This window comes from Anomaloglossus baeobatrachus, chromosome 5, assembly GCF_048569485.1.
Source record: "Anomaloglossus baeobatrachus isolate aAnoBae1 chromosome 5, aAnoBae1.hap1, whole genome shotgun sequence".
Lineage (NCBI taxonomy): Eukaryota > Metazoa > Chordata > Amphibia > Anura > Aromobatidae > Anomaloglossus > Anomaloglossus baeobatrachus.
Genome location: NC_134357.1, coordinates 401,769,392 through 401,789,390, shown reverse-complemented (window position 1 = coordinate 401,789,390; position 19,999 = coordinate 401,769,392). Strand labels below are relative to the sequence as shown.

The 19,999-nt window shown below is 49.5% G+C and overlaps 1 protein-coding gene across 1 annotated transcript; it reads left to right on the top strand.

Annotated features, from left to right (window-relative positions):
• Positions 1-4,372: 4,372 nt before the first annotated feature.
• Positions 4,373-14,757, top strand: ANKRD60 (ankyrin repeat domain 60). Its single transcript, XM_075347699.1, has 5 exons — positions 4,373-4,612; positions 8,346-8,476; positions 10,210-10,375; positions 10,720-11,150; positions 14,425-14,757. Exons 1-4 carry the CDS (start codon positions 4,399-4,401, stop codon positions 11,145-11,147), a joined length of 939 nt encoding a protein of 312 aa, XP_075203814.1. The 5' UTR covers positions 4,373-4,398; the 3' UTR covers positions 11,148-11,150; positions 14,425-14,757.
• The last annotated feature ends 5,242 nt before the right edge of the window (positions 14,758-19,999 follow it).

Sequence of the window (19,999 nt, the reverse complement as noted above, 5' to 3'; positions counted from 1 at the left end):
GCCTGCATAGACCGGCGCTATATACGGGGCCTATATAGACCGGCGCTGTATACGGGGCCTGCATAGACCGGTGCTATATACGGGGCCTGCATAGACCGGCGCTGTATACGGGGCCTGCATAGACCGGCGCTCTATACGGGGCCTGCATAGACCGGCGCTATATACGGGGCCTGTATAGACCGGCGCTATATACGGGGCCTGCATAGACCGGCGCTATATACGGGGCTTGCATAGACCGGCGCTATATACGGGGCCTGTATAGACCGGCGCTATATACGGGGCCTGCATAGACCGGCGCTATATACGGGGCCTGTATAGACCGGCGCTATATACGGGGCCTGTATAGACCGGCGCTATATACGGGGCCTGCATAGACCGGCGCTATATACGGGGCCTGTATAGACCGGCGCTATATACGGGGCCTGTATAGACCGGCGCTATATACGGGGCCTGCATAGACCGGCGCTATATACGGGGCCTGTATAGACCGGCGCTATATACGGGGCCTGTATAGACCGGCGCTATATACGGGGCCTGTATAGACCGGCGCTATATGCGGGGCCTGTATAGACCGGCGCTATATACGGGGCCTGTATAGACCGGCGCTGTATACGGGGCCTGTATAGACCGGCGCTATATGCGGGGCCTGTATAGACCGGCGCTATATACGGGGCCTGTATAGACCGGCGCTATATACGGGGCCTGTATAGACCGGCGCTATATACGGGGCCTGTATAGACCGGCGCTATATACGGGGCCTGCATAGACCGGCGCTATATACGGGGCCTATATAGACCGGCGCTGTATACGGGGCCTGCATAGACCGGTGCTATATACGGGGCCTGCATAGACCGGCGCTGTATACGGGGCCTGCATAGACCGGCGCTCTATACGGGGCCTGCATAGACCGGCGCTATATACGGGGCCTGTATAGACCGGCGCTATATACGGGGCCTGCATAGACCGGCGCTATATACGGGGCCTGTATAGACCGGCGCTATATACGGGGCCTGTATAGACCGGCGCTATATACGGGGCCTGCATAGACCGGCGCTATATACGGGGCCTGTATAGACCGGCGCTATATACGGGGCCTGCATAGACCGGCGCTATATACGGGGCCTGTATAGACCGGCGCTATATACGGGGCCTGCATAGACCGGCGCTATATACGGGGCCTGCATAGACCGGCGCTATATACGGGGCCTGTATAGACCGGCGCTATATACGGGGCCTGTATAGACCGGCGCTATATGCGGGGCCTGTATAGACCGGCGCTATATACGGGGCCTGTATAGACCGGCGCTGTATACGGGGCCTGTATAGACCGGCGCTATATGCGGGGCCTGTATAGACCGGCGCTATATACGGGGCCTGTATAGACCGGCGCTATATACGGGGCCTGTATAGACCGGCGCTATATACGGGGCCTGTATAGACCGGCGCTATATACGGGGCCTGTATAGACCGGCGCTATATACGGGGCCTGTATAGACCGGCGCTATATGCGGGGCCTGTATAGACCGGCGCTATATACGGGGCCTGTATAGACCGGCGCTATATACGGGGCCTGTATAGACCGGCGCTATATACGGGGCCTGTATAGACCGGCGCTATATACGGGGCCTGCATAGACCGGCGCTGTATACGGGGCCTGTATAGACCGGCGCTATATACGGGGCCTGTATAGACCGGCGCTATATACGGGGCCTGCATAGACCGGCGCTGTATACGGGGCCTGTATAGACCGGCGCTATATACGGGGCCTGTATAGACCGGCGCTATATACGGGGCCTGTATAGACCGGCGCTATATACGGGGCCTGTATAGACCGGCGCTATATACGGGGCCTGCATAGACCGGCGCTGTATACGGGGCCTGTATAGACCGGCGCTATATACGGGGCCTGTATAGACCGGCGCTATATACGGGGCCTGCATAGACCGGCGCTGTATACGGGGCCTGTATAGACCGGCGCTATATACGGGGCCTGTATAGACCGGCGCTATATACGGGGCCTGTATAGACCGGCGCTATATACGGGGCCTGCATAGACCGGCGCTGTATACGGGGCCTGTATAGACCGGCGCTATATACGGGGCCTGTATAGACCGGCGCTATATACGGGGCCTGTATAGACCGGCGCTATATACGGGGCCTGTATAGACCGGCGCTATATACGGGGCCTGCATAGACCGGCGCTGTATACGGGGCCTGTATAGACCGGCGCTATATACGGGGCCTGTATAGACCGGCGCTATATACGGGGCCTGCATAGACCGGCGCTGTATACGGGGCCTGTATAGACCGGCGCTATATACGGGGCCTGTATAGACCGGCGCTATATACGGGGCCTGTATAGACCGGCGCTATATACGGGGCCTGCATAGACCGGCGCTGTATACGGGGCCTGTATAGACCGGCGCTATATACGGGGCCTGTATAGACCGGCGCTATATACGGGGCCTGTATAGACCGGCGCTATATACGGGGCCTGCATAGACCGGCGCTGTATACGGGGCCTGTATAGACCGGCGCTATATACGGGGCCTGTATAGACCGGCGCTATATACGGGGCCTGTATAGACCGGCGCTATATACGGGGCCTGCATAGACCGGCGCTGTATACGGGGCCTGTATAGACCGGCGCTATATACGGGGCCTGTATAGACCGGCGCTATATACGGGGCCTGTATAGACCGGCGCTATATACGGGGCCTGTATAGACCGGCGCTATATACGGGGCCTGCATAGACCGGCGCTATATACGGGGCCTGTATAGACCGGCGCTATATACGGGGCCTGCATAGACCGGCGCTATATACGGGGCCTGCATAGACCGGCGCTATATACGGGGCCTGTATAGACCGGCGCTATATACGGGGCCTGTATAGACCGGCGCTATATGCGGGGCCTGTATAGACCGGCGCTATATACGGGGCCTGTATAGACCGGCGCTGTATACGGGGCCTGTATAGACCGGCGCTATATGCGGGGCCTGTATAGACCGGCGCTATATACGGGGCCTGTATAGACCGGCGCTATATACGGGGCCTGTATAGACCGGCGCTATATACGGGGCCTGTATAGACCGGCGCTATATACGGGGCCTGTATAGACCGGCGCTATATACGGGGCCTGTATAGACCGGCGCTATATGCGGGGCCTGTATAGACCGGCGCTATATACGGGGCCTGTATAGACCGGCGCTATATACGGGGCCTGTATAGACCGGCGCTATATACGGGGCCTGTATAGACCGGCGCTATATACGGGGCCTGCATAGACCGGCGCTGTATACGGGGCCTGTATAGACCGGCGCTATATACGGGGCCTGTATAGACCGGCGCTATATACGGGGCCTGCATAGACCGGCGCTGTATACGGGGCCTGTATAGACCGGCGCTATATACGGGGCCTGTATAGACCGGCGCTATATACGGGGCCTGTATAGACCGGCGCTATATACGGGGCCTGTATAGACCGGCGCTATATACGGGGCCTGCATAGACCGGCGCTGTATACGGGGCCTGTATAGACCGGCGCTATATACGGGGCCTGTATAGACCGGCGCTATATACGGGGCCTGCATAGACCGGCGCTGTATACGGGGCCTGTATAGACCGGCGCTATATACGGGGCCTGTATAGACCGGCGCTATATACGGGGCCTGTATAGACCGGCGCTATATACGGGGCCTGCATAGACCGGCGCTGTATACGGGGCCTGTATAGACCGGCGCTATATGCGGGGCCTGTATAGACCGGCGCTATATACGGGGCCTGTATAGACCGGCGCTATATACGGGGCCTGTATAGACCGGCGCTATATACGGGGCCTGTATAGACCGGCGCTATATACGGGGCCTGCATAGACCGGCGCTGTATACGGGGCCTGTATAGACCGGCGCTATATACGGGGCCTGTATAGACCGGCGCTATATACGGGGCCTGTATAGACCGGCGCTATATACGGGGCCTGTATAGACCGGCGCTATATACGGGGCCTGCATAGACCGGCGCTGTATACGGGGCCTGTATAGACCGGCGCTATATACGGGGCCTGTATAGACCGGCGCTATATACGGGGCCTGCATAGACCGGCGCTGTATACGGGGCCTGTATAGACCGGCGCTATATACGGGGCCTGTATAGACCGGCGCTATATACGGGGCCTGTATAGACCGGCGCTATATACGGGGCCTGTATAGACCGGCGCTGTATACGGGCTTATACCACACAGTGTCCCGCACTTGCCTCTCTCAGCCCTTCCCTAGTAACGTGCACTGTGCTTAGCGCGCATGGAACGCTCAGACTGCCGAGTGCTGTGATTGGCGGACGGGGCGGGATGTTTACTCGTCACCTAGGAGACCGGGACCCTTCTCGTAGCGGTGTGTGGATGGCCTCCCGGGGTCAGGTGAGGGCCCCGCATCTCGGGAGCGGGCCCCCTGGTGGTCGGCTGGTCACGGTGACCGTGCGGCTGCGGGAGACCGGGGAGACGTTCTGTGGAGTTCGGTGCAGCCCGCTGTGGACGGTGGGAGAAGTGAAGGATCGGCTGGAGCTGCTGGCGGGGATCCCCAGACCCCTGCAGACACTCTCCTACCTGGACGAAGGTGGGTGGGCTGTGCTCAGGCTAATGGGGGAGGGCTCTGTGCAAATAGATAGGGCTGGGCTGCAGTACCAGACACTGCCTACACACCGAGGTGGCGCTGCTACAATACACTACAATGAGAAATGCTGCTGTGTGATGCTTTACCTGGAGCCGAAATCTATTATATTCGGACCAAATTAACCCCTTCCCACCATGGGCACCTTTCCCTTTTTTCACTAGTTTTTCACTTCCCTTCTTACAACATCCATATCTTTTGGTCTTGGGGTTCTCTTTTGCAGGACGAGTTCTAGTATTGAGTGACCCCCTTCATTTACCCTGACATTGATCAGAAGACCGGGGGAAATCCAAATACGGGGACATGGTGACAATAAGCGCAGCACGGCCATTGTACAGACTCTAGCCCTGCGCGGCTCCGGCCATCACCACAATCGTATCGTTTCTTGTTTGTTTTAAATATAAATCATGAAACAAATGTATAATATTTGTAAAAAGAGAGTCTGGATTGTGCAGCTTCTGTGTGTCAATGGGGGCGCGGGGTTTTTGGTGCTGAGCTTTTATTGGTGCTATAATGGGGGCAGCAGATGTTGTCCCTTTCTATTGTATTGTGTTCGGGGAAAGCAGTGATCCTGGCTCTTCACTTCTGATTGGCTTCATTTTCTTTACCGTACCGCTGGAATAATGTGGACAGAAACTCCAGTCTGAGCTTCGGAACTCTGCAGCTCCTTCAGAGTTACCTTTGGCCTCTGTGCTGCCTCCCCAATTAATGCATTTCAAAGTAGAAAAGAGGAAACAGGGCACTACTCAGCAACAACCATAAACATTTGGTACAGTCCAAGCATATGGGATGAATCAACGCTGATCCAGGGTGCACGTGTGTATGAAGACCAGGTTTTATCCAATATAGGAAGAAAAAAACGGCACTCACCAAATCGTTGCTGTGCAGGTAGCGGCTTTATTTCAAGCGCAGAGGTAACATGTGCGGTGGGGGCTGGTGGGGAGGGAGAGCACGCCGGACACATCAGACGACGGCCGTTTCGCACTTACACAGCTGAAGCACTGTGTAAGTGCGAAACGGCCGTCGTCTGACGCGTCCGGCGTGCTCTCCCTCCCCACCAGCCCCCACCGCACATGTTACCTCTGCGCTTGAAATAAAGCCGCTACCTGCACAGCAACGATTTGGTGAGTGCCGTTTTTTTCTCCCTGATTAATGCCCTCCTTGCCCGGGATGAGAGTTTAGATGGACGGCCCTCTCTTGGCAGGTTTGTTGTGGTACGATGTTCTTTCCATTTGATGATAATGGATTTGATGGTGCTCCAGAAGGATCCTCAGAGACCAAGATATTTTGTATAGAACCCAACCATGACTTGTACTTCTCAACAACTTTGTCTCGGACTTGTTTGGAGATCTCTTTGATCTTCATGGTGTTGTTTGTTTAGTAGAGCCTCTTGCTTAAAGGGAACCAGTCACCAGGCTTTTCATAACTAACCTAACCACTGAGCCACCACAAGACTGCAGTGCTAACCACTGAGCCACCGTGCTGCCCATAACTTAAAGCCAGTGCTATACTGGCACTATCAGGCTGATTCCATACATACATGTAGTGGTCAGCTCGGATGTTTAGGTTTTCAAATCCAAGAAAGTAAAGTTTATAAATTCAGCAGCTTCTTGAGTGACAGTTGCAACAAAGCAGATAATCTCTGAGTGGGTATTCATATGGATTCCCCCTGCCTGTTGTTCCTCCCTCTCTCTGTTCTCTATGCTAAAGTTACTATTCATCACTAAGATGGCGTTGGAGTTGGCACCTGCGCATAGCACTTATCTCTGGCGCCATATTTGTGAAAATCCTGGTGTCCTGGGGCGGCACGGTGTCTTCTTCTGCAGCTAATCACTATGATCAGCTGTTCTCCACTCCTGTTGTGACCGTTCTCACTCCCGCCGTCACAACGAGAGCTGAAGAAGCGAGGGAGCATGCACCGCCCTCTCAGCCGTAAGACTAGAATAACAGGGGGTAACACGATCATCACAAAGATGGCGCTGGAGATAAATGGTATGCGCAGGCGGCAACTCCGACGCCATCTTGGTGACAAAAAAGATGAATAGTAACATTAGCATAGAGAACAAAGAGAGGGAGGAACAACAGGCAGGGGGCATCCATATGAATACCCATCCATTTATTATTTGCTCTGTTGCAACTGTCACTCAAGAAGCAGCTAATTTTATAAACTTTACTTTCTTGGATTTGAAAGCCTAAACATCAGAGCTGACCACTACAGGTATGTATAGACTCAGCCTGATAGTGCCAGTATAGCACTGGCTTTAAGTTATGGGCAGCACGGTGGCTCAGTGGTTAGCACTGTAGTCTTGCAGCGCTGAGGTCCTGAATTCAATTCCCACCAAGGACACTATCTGCAAGGACTTTGTATGTTCTCCCCGTGTTTGCGTGGGTTTCCTCTGGTTTCCTCCCACACTCCAAAAACATACAGATAGGGAATTTAGATTGTGAGCCCCAATGGGGACAGTGTTGCCAATGCATGTAAAGCGCTATGGAATTAATAGCGCTATATAAATGAATAAATTATTATTATTATTATATACGAAAATCCTGGTGATTGGTTCCCTTTAATGGTGTTGTAACCTCTGTGGCCTTTCAGAAAAGGTGTGTATATACTGACAGACCACAGGACACTAAAGTGGGCTTTACACGCAACAACGTCGCTAACGAGATGTCGTTGGGGGTCACGGAATTCGTGACGCACATCCGGCCTCGTTAGCGACGTCGTTGCGTGTGAAACGCAGGAATGTCCCATTAACAATCAAAACTACTCACCATATTGTTGATCGTTGTCCGGTCGTTCTAATCCCGATTATCGTTGCTGGTCGGTTTACAAAGTAGTTCGTCGTTCCTACGGCAGCACACATCGCTATGTGTGACACTGCAGTAATGAAGAACATCACCGTACCTGCGGCCGCCCGCAATGAGGAAGGAAGGAGGTCGGCAGGATGTTACGTCCCGCTCGTCTCCACCTCTCCGCTTCTATCGGTCGGCCGCTTAGTGACGCCACATGAACCTCCCCCTTAAAGGAGGCGGTTCGCCGGCCACAGCGATGTCGCTAGGCAGGTAAGTATAGTGTGACGGGTGTTAGCAATGTTGTGCGCCACGGGCAGCGATTTGCCCTTGACGCACAACCGACAGGGGCGGGTACGCTCGCTAGCAATATCGCTGCGTGTAAAGCCCGCTTTAAAGTGAACACAGGTGGTCTTCCTTTTACTAAGCGTGTGATGTATGAAGATAATTGCTTGCACCACAAATTTGTAGGGGCTTCATAGCAAAAGAGGTGAAGACATCTGTACATGGCATTTTGTATTTATTTTATCCCATAGCCTTAGTTTTTGCCTATATTTTTCTCATTTCACTTCCCAAATGTAGACTATTTAGTGCTGATGCATCACACACAAATCAGGTAACAAAAATGTTTAAACACAGGTAATATAACAAAATAGGTAAAAAGCCAAGGGGGTGAATACTGTCACAAGGCACTGTATGTCCGGCAGATGTTGGGAAGGGGTTAATGGACTTGGAAAGCCCCTCAACTCAAGGGGCGCCATGTGAGGATCCATGTAGTGGAGTCAGGTTAGGCGATTGTCTTCGCTGATCACCAGGGGCGGACGCAGACAGAAGAGGCCCTGTGCAGGCACAATATTCCCCGTGTAATGTCCGGTTTCTTTCCTTGTAGGGGACATGCCCGACAGCTCAACATTGAAGTATAATGCAGTTATTCCAGGAGGAACGCTGTCTATGAGCGTCTGGCAATATGATGGCTTAACTGATCTGGTTACGTGTGCAGCTAAAGGAGACTTAGCCAAGGTAATGATTGTTATAGGGGTTCTTCAGAGGTCAGACTCCCACCGATCAGACATTGAGGGCCCATCCTAATTGTCAGTCCTCTGTTACACTTTATGTTCTGGTCTCGTGGCTTCTGGAAATACATACAGTGAAAGAAAATTATAAGTATTTTGTCCCTTGCTGATTGTGTAAGTTTACCCACTGACAAAGACATGAACAGTCTATAATTTTAAGGGTAGGTTAATTTTAATAGTGAGAGATAGAATATCAAAAATAAAATCCAGAAAATCACGTTGTATAAATTATATAAATTTATTTGCATTGTCCAGAGATAAATAAGTATTTCATCCCTGTGGCAAACAAGACTTAATACTTGATGGCAAAGCCCTTGTTGACAAGCACAGAAGTCAGACTTTGTTTTTGTACTTGATGAGGTTTGCGCACATGTCAAGAGGAACTTTGGTCCACTCCTCTTTGCAGATCATCTCGAAATCATTGAGATTTTGAGGCTCTCGCTTGGCAACTCAGAGCTTCAGCTCCCTCTATAGGTTTTCTATGGGATTAAGGTCTGGAGACTGGCTAGGCCACTCCATGATCTTAATGTGCTTCTTTTTGAGCCACTCCTTTGTTTCCTTGGCTGTATGTTTTGGGTTATTGTCGTGCTGGAAGACCCAGCCATGACCCATTTTTAATGTCCTGGCAGAGGGAAGGAAGTTGTCACTCAGGATTTTACAATTCATGGCTCCATCCATTGTCAGATTGATGCTGTGAAGTAGTCGTGTGCCCTTAGCAGAGAAATACCCCCCAAAACATATTCCCACCTCCATGCTTGACAGTGGGGATGATCTTCTTTAGGTTATAGGCAGCATTTCTCTTCCACCAAACATGGCGAGTTGAGTTAATGCCAAAGAGCTCAATTTTTGTCTCATCTGACCACAGCACCATCTCCCTATAACTCTCAGAATCATCCTGGTGTTCATTGGCAAACTTTTACCGAGCCTGCACATGTGCCTCCTTGGTGCGGGCACTGCAGGATTTTAAGCCATTATGGCGTAATGTGTTACCAATGGTTTTTTGGTGACAGTGTTCCCAGCTCTCTTAAGATATTTAACAAGTTCCCCCATGTAGTTTGAGGCTGATCTCTCACCTTAATCAGGATCCTGGATACCGCACAAGGTGAGATTTTGCCTGGTGCTCCAGATCGATGTCGATTGACACTCATTTTTTATTTCCTCCATTTTCTTACTATTGCACCAACAGTTGCCTCCTTCTCACCCAGCATCTTGCTTATGGTTTTGTATCCCATTCCAGCCTTGTGCAGGTCTATGATCTTGTCCCTGAAATCCTTAGAAAGCTCTTTGGTCTTGCCCATGTTGTAGTCGTTAGACTCTGACTGATTAATTGAGTCTGTAGACAGGTGTCTTTATACAGGTGACAATTTAAGACATGTGTCTTTAATGCAGGTAATGAGTTGATTCGGAGAGTCTAACTGGTCTGTAGGAGCCAAAACTCTCAATGGTTGGTAGGGGATCAATACTTATTTCTCTCTGCAAAATGCAAATAAATTGATATAATTTATACAATGTTATTTTCTGGATTTTATTTTGGATATTCTATCTCTCACTGTTAAAATTAACCTACCCTTAAAATTATAGACTGTTCATGTCTTTGTCAGTGGGCAAACTTACAAAATCAGCAAGGGATCAAATACTTATTTCCTTCACTGTAGTAACATTATTCCATTCTATCATCAGCTAATTGGTGTGGGGGTAACCCCTGATTCTACATACAACACCGAGAATTCATTACGCTTGGATGCGAAGCAGAAGAAGGACTGGCTGGCTACTAGAGCGGGCATAGCCCTGTACATCGCAGCCCACCGGGGACACCTGCACATAGTGCGATTTCTTTCTCGAATTGGTAAGATCATTGTTGGGATCGAAAACCTTATATCTATGGGGGTCTCCCAATTCAGATGACATGGGATGAGAAACGGATCCATCCATGGAAATTTCATGGGCTGATCCTTTTGTTCGGCAGGGAAATGAGCCAGAGGGGCCTGGTCGCAGCTGTCTCTCAGAGAACACAGCCAAACCGGCAGTGCCCGAATCTGGGGGGGGGTCAGGAGAGATAGCTGTAGGCCGAAATATCCAATGTGTTTGGGGGTCTTTTAGCCAGTGGGGTTCCCAGATTTACAACTTGGCATCTAACCTCAGATGAAATGTCATGGCTGACCTCTGTTGGTATTTTTCTCTGTTGTGTAGGACACAATGTACAGTACAACACTCAGCTTGGTAATACTCCTCTTCACGTGGCAGCAGCCATGGGCCAAAATGACTGTCTCCAAGAACTATTAAATAATAGAGCTGAAACGCAGATCACCAACAGAAGAGGACAGACCGCCCTGGACATGGCACGAACGTGGGGGCAAGTGAGAAGCGAGCAGAAACTCTTCCTGTTCCAGTGGGAGGAGAGAGCGGCCAATGTGACTGTGCAAACTCATCTGGAAAGCTCCGAACTCTTCGCACATCAAAAATTTGATTCGAAACAGAAGACCTGGTTTAATGGATCCTATGCAAAAAAATACATGGCAAATCTCACACAGGAGCAAGATTTTTTCGGGACACACATCAGTGCCCCCCCAAAAAAGACACCTGTCCGGAAAATTGTAAATCAGACAAAAGACATATAAGAGGTAGGATAATTTATAGAAAGACTAAAGCACAGGCAAAAAAGGGGGGAAAACATCATAAAGGACCAGGACAAGCCTGGCACACAATGGTGGACTCCATAGAGGAGATAGAGGCACAATACCAAAGCTGGATCTGCCAGTGCACAGATTTCCAGCAATGTGTCACTTACTAGGCTACGTACTGTAGTTTTGTAAAAAATTACTTTTATCTTCTGCAGATCTACCAATTTTTTCATGCTGAGCACTGTATAACCCCACCCACATCACTGATTGGCAGCTTTCTGTGTACACTGTGCATATGCAGAAAGCTCACTAATGTCGGGGTAGGGTTACACAGAGCAGGAGGACTAACATGGCAAGGGACACCTTGTCTTCTAGTGATAATCTGCTGCTCGTGAGACACTGATTTTATTGAATCTGCACCAAGCAGCCCAATAAGTGACACATCAGTGGAATCAGAGGCTCTTCTTTTAACCCTATATAATACCAGATCTCTAATCATGTGATTGTAACACACAGTACTATTACCATTTAATACGTAAAGGGAGTATGTCAACACAAAATGACTGTTCAAACTAAGCACAGTGGCTCGGTGCGCCCATGGCCGAGCAGTTAATTAAAACTCCCTGTCTACTTGTTTACCCTATATTTCTATTCTTCTCTGGCTCCTATAAAGCCAAAGCTGTCAATCAAGGATGATCTCTTACATGCAGTTTGGTTTTTAATAAAGAACCCACAAGAGTAAAAAACGCATCGCATGGATATTACCACTTGTATCGTGCTGGATGTTTAATTTGTATGTGGAAATGTATTAAATACACAAATAACACAACAACTACAAGGATACTATAATATGTAAAGGAAACTGAGAAATTAACGTGCAATCATTATTAAATTGTTTCCAAGATCAGCGGATGTGATCCCCAGCAACATCATTACTAGTGACAGACAATTGTGAAATATGACAGCTGCCCTTGCTTCTCTTGCGTAGTGATTATAATCTCACTAGAGGGCAGGAGCTTCTGCACAGCCAGAGAAGACAATTTAAAGGGGTTCTCCACTACTAGGACAACCCCTTGTGATTCAACATGTTTCCCCCAGGTAAAATAAAAAGCCTATTCTCACCTCCCATACCAGCGCCATTCCAGCTGTGCTGCTGCTCGCGGTGCGGGGACTCACCTAGGTTGTGATGTCACATGAGCCTTGTGTCCAATCAGCGCTGGCTTTCTTCTCCTCGCCTTCTGTCATGAGTGTGTCCCGCCTGGGGGAGACCTCCGGCGAGTCTGGTATCGGAAGGTCACAGCGCATTACTGCTGGCATATCCACTGCTGTTACTTCAATTACATCTTTTTGCTAGTATTGCTGTAAGGGTTAAGCACCTTTTACTGCTTGGCTGCTGGCTGTAGTTTTCAATCTCAGGTGCAGCTCTTTGTATTCACTCCCTTTCACTATTTAAGGTCATGTGCCCGATCAGCTGAAGCCTGTGATAGAAACTGAATCCTCATTTACTTATGATCCACTTTGGAAGGACCCTGATCTGGAAGACGTTTGTCATGCTGTGTGCAGCGGTGGTGTTTGCTGCATTGAATCTGCCTGGAGTGTTTTCTCTTTTCATGTCTATTTCCCTTGCCTGTTTATCTACTCTTGTGTTTCTGTATTGTAGAGAGACTAGTGATCTCGTCGGCCTGCTCACTAGCCAGGGTGAGTTTAGGACAAACGAGGTCTTAGGACCGTGGTCGGCGACGAGGTGAAAGAACCTCCTATAGGGAGTGCATGGTTCAGCCCTAGTATCAGGGACCTCTGTTGTATCATGACTCATGTGTGTACTGACACCTACTAGAGGTATTTGGTTTCTGGTTTAACCCTGTTAGTCACGTTCGTGACACCTTCAAACCAAGCGAGTAATCAACAGGAAGTGACCGCTGCGGCTGCGTTCACTTCCTATTGATTAACTTGTTTGGTCCGAAGCCAGAGAGAAGGAAGCCAGCGCTGATTGGACGCGGGGTTCATGTGACATCACAACCCAACATGAGTCCCCACACCGCGAGCCGCAGCACCGCTAGAATGGCGTCACTACGGGAGGTGAGTATAGTCTATATTTTACCTGCGCCAAATGTTGAATCAGAAGGGGTTATCCCAGTAGTTTACATCCACTTTAAAGAGGACCTGTCACTTGTCATAAATATGTAATTTTTTTTTTACCTGATGTAAATGCTGCTGTCCTCCTGAGTCTGATAATTTGTTTGTTCCTGCTCCTCTCTACTCTTGTAAATCTAAGATTCTTAGCCAATTGTGATGCTCAAGAAGACTTCAACGGAGTAGAATTGAGGACCATACCTCCTTGGTTACAAAAACTCAGGCCCCAATTCACCAAAGTGCTTATGCCAGAAATCTGCTGCAAAACATTTTGAAAAGTTGTAAGGTTTTTGTTCAATGCACGAAAAATGTGCATATTTTGGCGTTTACTTGCCAGTTTTACCAAAATGGATGGGCTGGGGCGTGCCAATGCCCCCTCGTCTAACTCATTACAAGCTGTGGCATACCTCATACCACAAATATTACTCCAGTCCCTGATTGGAGTAGGATTTGTGCCGAGCAGCCATTTTTAGGATACACCTGATTCAGTTAAGAGGCGCACGTGATGGAGACAGAAGAGCATATGTCTCCATCACTGCCCTTCATCAAGACCAGCGTGAAGAATACCAGTCTGATGAATCTGGGCCTAAATTTATATACAGTGAAGAGGGGAATAGAGCGGAGCAAGAATAGAACAACAATGTCAGCTTCATAAGAACTGCGGCATTTACAGCTGGTAAAAAAGAAATGATTTATTTATGGCAAGTGATAGGTTCTCTTGTTGCGTATGGCTCCTACCCTCTAGTGATACATACAGTAATGCATGGGTAGGAGGGTCTGCGGTCACGCATGTCATTCATACATGCTTCAATCAAATAATAAATAGTGAAACGCACAGATTGTGAACTATGTGGGGAGCAAATGACTATATAATATGCAGAAACCCATATATAGATATGTAGATGCCAATATGTGGCTAGCATTTGTGACTAAAGGCCCTGTCACACACAGAGATAAATCTGCGGCAGATCTGTGGTTGCAGTGAAATTGTGGACAATCGGTGCCAGGTTTGTGGCTGTGTACAAATGGAACAATATGTCCATGATTTCACTGCAACCACAGATCTGCCAAAGATTTATCTCTGTGTGTGACGGGGCCTTAAGGTAGTAAGATTGGAGCACTTTTTTTTTTTCTTCTTTAGTAATCCATTTGTAACGTTCTGAAGACAAGTAGACGCATCCAGTACCTGGAAAAAAATGTGAAACACGATGAGCAACTAGAAGACATGAGTTGGCCCACCACACGTTTCGCAAGGAGTGCTTCTTCTAGAGGTGGTTAGTCAATGATGGAAGGTGTGGGGACAATCAAGGGAAAAGTATCATGCCACCATTGGATCTATAGTATGGGGGGCACTCCTAATGAAGCAATGAGGCTTATATCAGTGAGTTAGTAGACTAATAAAGAATGATTAAAAAAAATTGTATAAAAACATGTTATACTATTGACAAGGTGGCAAAAATAAAGGTTTAACTGTGCCTAGTGCAAAAAAAAACAATAATACAAAATTGCAGAGAAAAGACTGTGGAAGTACTTTTCCAAATCATGAATATAAAGATGAAGAGTGTTTGCGCCTCTGTTGTCCCTGTATACACAGAACGCGGGAGACCATTCAGCTGCCTGCTAGAAGACCACGCTTACTCCATTGTTCTCCTATCAGGCAGTGGGTGTAGGTCCAGTGCAATGGCGGACATATCATTGGTGCAACCTGTGCAGCTGGGGCCCAAGAAGCAAAGAGGCCTCTTTGTACCTCCAAAGCAGGTGGCTTTGCGCATTATGATGATCCATTGGACTTACACAGGGACCCTCTTCTGTCTGTGTCCACCAGTGGTTCACTGATATTTGGGGCCGCTGGTGGGGTACTCATGATGAACTGTAACAGACATTCTAAGCCCCAGTTCCAGAATAATTTGACTAGCGCAATGGTTGACGACACTACCGCTGCATTCAGTATCTATGGGCCAACAGAAAAGCTGCGCACTGTACTCAGCTCTCTGTCAGTCCAAAATGGATCTGTAATGAGCATGCGCATCAACATTGCATTTATATTCCCATTGAGTGGGGATTTGGGACACCCATTCTGGAGGATGAGTTTTAATTACATTTATCACATTTATCAATCCTACCACAGCATCACAATTGATGATTGTCGATAAATTACCAGTTATGGTTATGCAACCTCCATGTCACCATCTTGTATTCCCGGGAGTGGCACTGCTACTGGCGCCTTTATAGAGTTGGAATATTTGCTTCTCCATATTAGGTGCAATCGTATATATATATATATATATATGATTGACTGACAAGTGTTAAGCCCGCTACACACGCTTCAATATATCTCACAATCCGTCGTTGGGGTCAAGTTGTAAGTGACGCACATCCGGCATCGTTTGTGAGGTATCTGCGTGTGACATCTACGTGCGATCAGGATTGAACGCAAAACCGTTAATCGCAAACACATCGTATCATTCTCTAGAATTGAGCGTTTTGTTGCACGAACCTAGTGAATTGTAACGTGTGACATCCCTCATACGATTTTGGTGTCTGATGCTATGTGCGCAGGTCTGCACTCTGCACCGCAGCTTAAAAAAGGTCCGCTTCAGAGCGCAGCTGAAAAGCTGCGTTCTGAAGCGCCTCACAATGTCTGTCATGCACTAATCTCTGTCAGTCGGTCACTATCTCTGTCCCTCACTCTCTGTCCATGTCAGTCTATCCCCCTCTCTCATATACTCACCGATCCCCGATCCCCGGCGCTGCACGACGTTCACACTGCTCCGGCGGCTTTTACTGTTTTGAAAAAGCCGGCCGCCCATTAAACAATCTCGTATTCCCTGCTTTCCCCACCCACCGGCACCTATGATTGGTTACAGTGAGACACGCCCCCACTCTGAGTGACAGGTGTCACACTGCACCCAATCACAGCAGCCGGTGGGCGTGTCTATACTGTGTAGTGAAATAAATAATTAAATAATGAAAAAAAAACGGCGTGCGGTTCCCCCCAATTTTAAAACCAGCCAGATAAAGCCATACGGCTGGAGGCTGGTATTCTCAGGATGGGGAGCTCCACGTTATGGGGAGCCCCCCAGCCTAACAATATCAGCCAACAGCCGCCCAGAATTGCCGCATACATTATATGCGACAGTTCTGGGACTGTACCCGGCTCTTCCCGATTTGCCCTGGTGCGTTGGCAAATCGGGGTAATAAGGAGTTATTGGCAGCCCATAGCTGCCAATAAGTCCTAGATTAATCATGTCAGGCGTCTATGAGACACCCTCCATGATTAATCTGTAAATTACAGTAAATAAACACACACACCCGAAAAAATCCTTTATTATAAATAAAAAACACAAACATATACCCTGGTTAACCACTTTAATCAGCCCCAAAAAGCCCTCCATGTCCGGCGGAATCCAGGATGCTCCAGCGTCGCATCCAGCGCTGCTGCATGGAGGTGACAGGAGCTGCAGAAGACACCGCCGCTCCGGTCACCTCCACGCAGGTAATGAAGACAGCCGCGCGATCAGCTGCTGTCACTGAGGTTACCCGCTGTCACTGGATCCAGCGGTGGCCGCGGGTAACCTCAGTGACAGCTCAGCTGATCGCGCGGCTGTGTTCATTAGCTGTGTGGAGGTGACCGGAGCGGCGGTGTGTGCTGCAGCTCCGGTCACCTCCATGCAGCAGCGCTGGAAGCGACGCTGGAGCATCCTGGATTACGCCGGACATGGAGGGCTTTTTGGGGCTGATTAAAGTGGTGACCCAGGGTATATGTTTGTGTTTTTTATTTCTAATAAAGGATTTTTTCAGGTGTGTGTGTTTATTTACTGTAATTTACAGATTAATCATGGAAGGTGTCTCATAGACGCCTGACATGATTAATCTAGGACTTATTGGCAGCTATGGGCTGCCAATAACTCCTTATTACCCCTATTTGCCAACGCACCAGGGCAAATCGGGAAGAGCCGGGTACAGTCCCAGAACTGTCGCATATAATGTATGCGGCAATTCTGGGCGGCTGTTGGCTGATATTGTTAGGCTGGGGGGCTCCCCATAACGTGGAGCTCCCCATCCTGAGAATACCAGCCTTCAGCCGTATGGCTTTATCTGGCTGGTTTTAAAATTGGGGGGAACCGCACGCCGTTTTTTTTCATTATTTAATTATTTATTTCACTACACAGTATAGACACGCCCACCGGCTGCTGTGATTGGGTGCAGTGTGACACCTGTGACTCAGAGTGGGGGCGTGTCTCACTGTAACCAATCATAGGCGCCGGTGGGCGGGGAAAGCAGGGAATACGAGATTGTTTAATGGGCGGCCGGCTTTTTCAAAACAGTAAAAGCCGCCGGAGCAGTGTGAACGCAGTGCAGCGCCGGGGATCGGGGATTGGTGAGTATGAGAGAGGGCTGCTAACTTCAGTAACTTAGGAGATTAGCGGTCACCGGTGAGTCCTTCACTGGTGACCGCTAATCAGGACGCGACACAGACAGAGCCGCAGCATGACCGTGAAGTCGGGTGAAGTTCACCCGAGTTCATTCTGACAGTGCGGCTCTGTCTGTGTCTGCTGTCATCTGCCATTCAGCTCTGCTACATGGCTGTCTGTGTCTGCTGTTAGCGGCCATGTAGCAGAGCTGAATGGCAGATGACATAGTAAAAACGCATCCCTACACATTACACACGCTTGGCAAGTCAATAAATAAAAAAAAAAAAAGGTGCCCAATGCATACGTCACAGAACACATGATCTAAAGGATCGCACACAAAATTGACCAATTTAACATAGACTACTAACGCACGTGTGACAGCAAATGAACGACCAACGTGCAATCTCATAAGATCCCGTATGCAACCTGGGCGTGTCACATCGCAAATGCGATTGTACAACTAATTGCAACGTGTAAAGTGGGCTTTAGACAGGTTTAATGAATAAGTCCCTTGTATGATATCTGAAATGTATATATGGTAGTATATTTCTGCTGTATGAGCCCTGGACACAAGCCTACATCTAAGGCCTCCTTCACACATCCATATCTCTGGTACGTGTGACGTCCATTATCACATGTACCAGAGACACGGACTTAGGCCCGTTTCACACGTCAGTGAAAAACACTGACGTTTTTCACTGGCGTGTAAAACATGCACATGTCCCTCCGTGTGCCGTGAATCACGGCACACGTGGGTTGTCTAAGTGCAATCCGGGCTCCGTTCTCCGTGGCCCGTGATTGCACTTAGAGATTAACTCACCTGTGCGTGCTCCCGCTCTCCATGGTGCTGATCGCTCCCGCGGTGCAGCACCCGGTCGGCGCTGACCCCCGCAGCAGCTGCTTCCGGGTCGGCTGTGTTGTGCATCATAAATATGCGCGACTGTAATGAGCCAGCACAGAAGCAGCAGGCTGCACGGGCTTTCTGAGGACATCGCTGGAGCCGGGTGAGTAAAAATGATTTTTATTTTAAAAGCACGTTTTTTTCTGGCACGTGTTTCACGGATCACACCACTGCGTGGTCCGTGGGACATCAGTGATGCCAGAAAAAAATGGACATGTCTCCGTGCGGCAATCACGGACACGCGTGAACGCTGCACGGAGACATGGTCAGTGAAAAATCACTGATGTGTGAGCAGACCCATTGATTATAATGGGTCTGCGTATGTCAGTGATTGTGGTACGTAGGAAAAAAAGCACAAACGTACCAGAATCACTGACGTGTGAAAGAGGCCTTACATGGATCCTTTAAAATCAATGGGCTTGGTCACACATCCATGTTCTCACACAAACCGCGTGTCTGTGTGGAGCACACAAATGCCCCTGTATGCCACACAGCATGTCCGCTTTCTCTTTTCCAATTTATTTCCCTGTCAAAGCCCTAATCCTGTTCTGCCATAATCCAAATAGGGGGGCCCACGTCAATCCCATACTGTGGGCACATTCAATGGAGAACCAAACGTTCCCCATTAATTGTGAGAGCAGCCCCTGTAGGCATACACACACACTGCTGTGTGTGCTTCCCTGCAGTGACCTGGGACCTCGTAAGCTCATCCCAGGTCACCACAGGGGCACCCTCAGCAGAGTGTGTGCGACCACAGCATTGATGTCACAGGCTCATCTTAGTATTCAATGAACTCGGATGACCTTCTGACAACACCTCAGCGACACCTGCGGGTGTCGCGGCAGTAACGGCACAGGTTCATCGGAGTTCCCAATGAACTCTTATGAACCCGTGAAGTCACTGTCGTGACACCAGCGGTAGTGTGGGTGTTGCTGGGGTGCCGTCAAGAGCTCATCCAAGTTCATTGGATACTCCGATGAACCTGTGACATCACTGCACACTCACTGGTACTGATGTCCCTGGCGCTGCTGCTTCCAGGTCTGTGGGCTACCTGCATTGGTGGCATGAGGATTACAGCGGTGTCTGGTGTGAGCTGGCGACACATCAGCAGCGGATACCGCTGTCATCCTCATGTCAATGTGATGCCCCAGCGGTAACCAGGTATCACAAAATAAGGTAACAACAAGGCAACAGCTCGGGTCCTACATGACTGTGCCAGACAGTACACACACACTAGCACACCAGGACATTTACACTCAATGTACCCGGCTGGGAGACTCACCTAGCCAGATGACAGGCAGCCAACTGGGGAGGAAGAGACCAGACCTGGGGGAGTAGAAAGTGACCTGGGGAGTGTGGCTAGTCAGTCGGCGGTAGACAATGAAAGAGGAAGGAGCTAG

What these genes read in the sequence shown, in the direction of transcription:
- ANKRD60 (XM_075347699.1), top strand. Translation starts at nt 4,399, where the DNA reads ATGGCCTCCCGGGGTCAGGTGAGGGCCCCGCATCTCGGGAGCGGGCCC. An exon ending in ACTCTCCTACCTGGACGAAG is followed by an intron (nt 4,613 to 8,345) that starts GTGGGTGGGCTG and finishes CTTTCCTTGTAG; the next exon opens with GGGACATGCCCGACAGCTCA. An exon ending in GCGATTTCTTTCTCGAATTG is followed by an intron (nt 10,376 to 10,719) that starts GTAAGATCATTG and finishes TCTGTTGTGTAG; the next exon opens with GACACAATGTACAGTACAAC.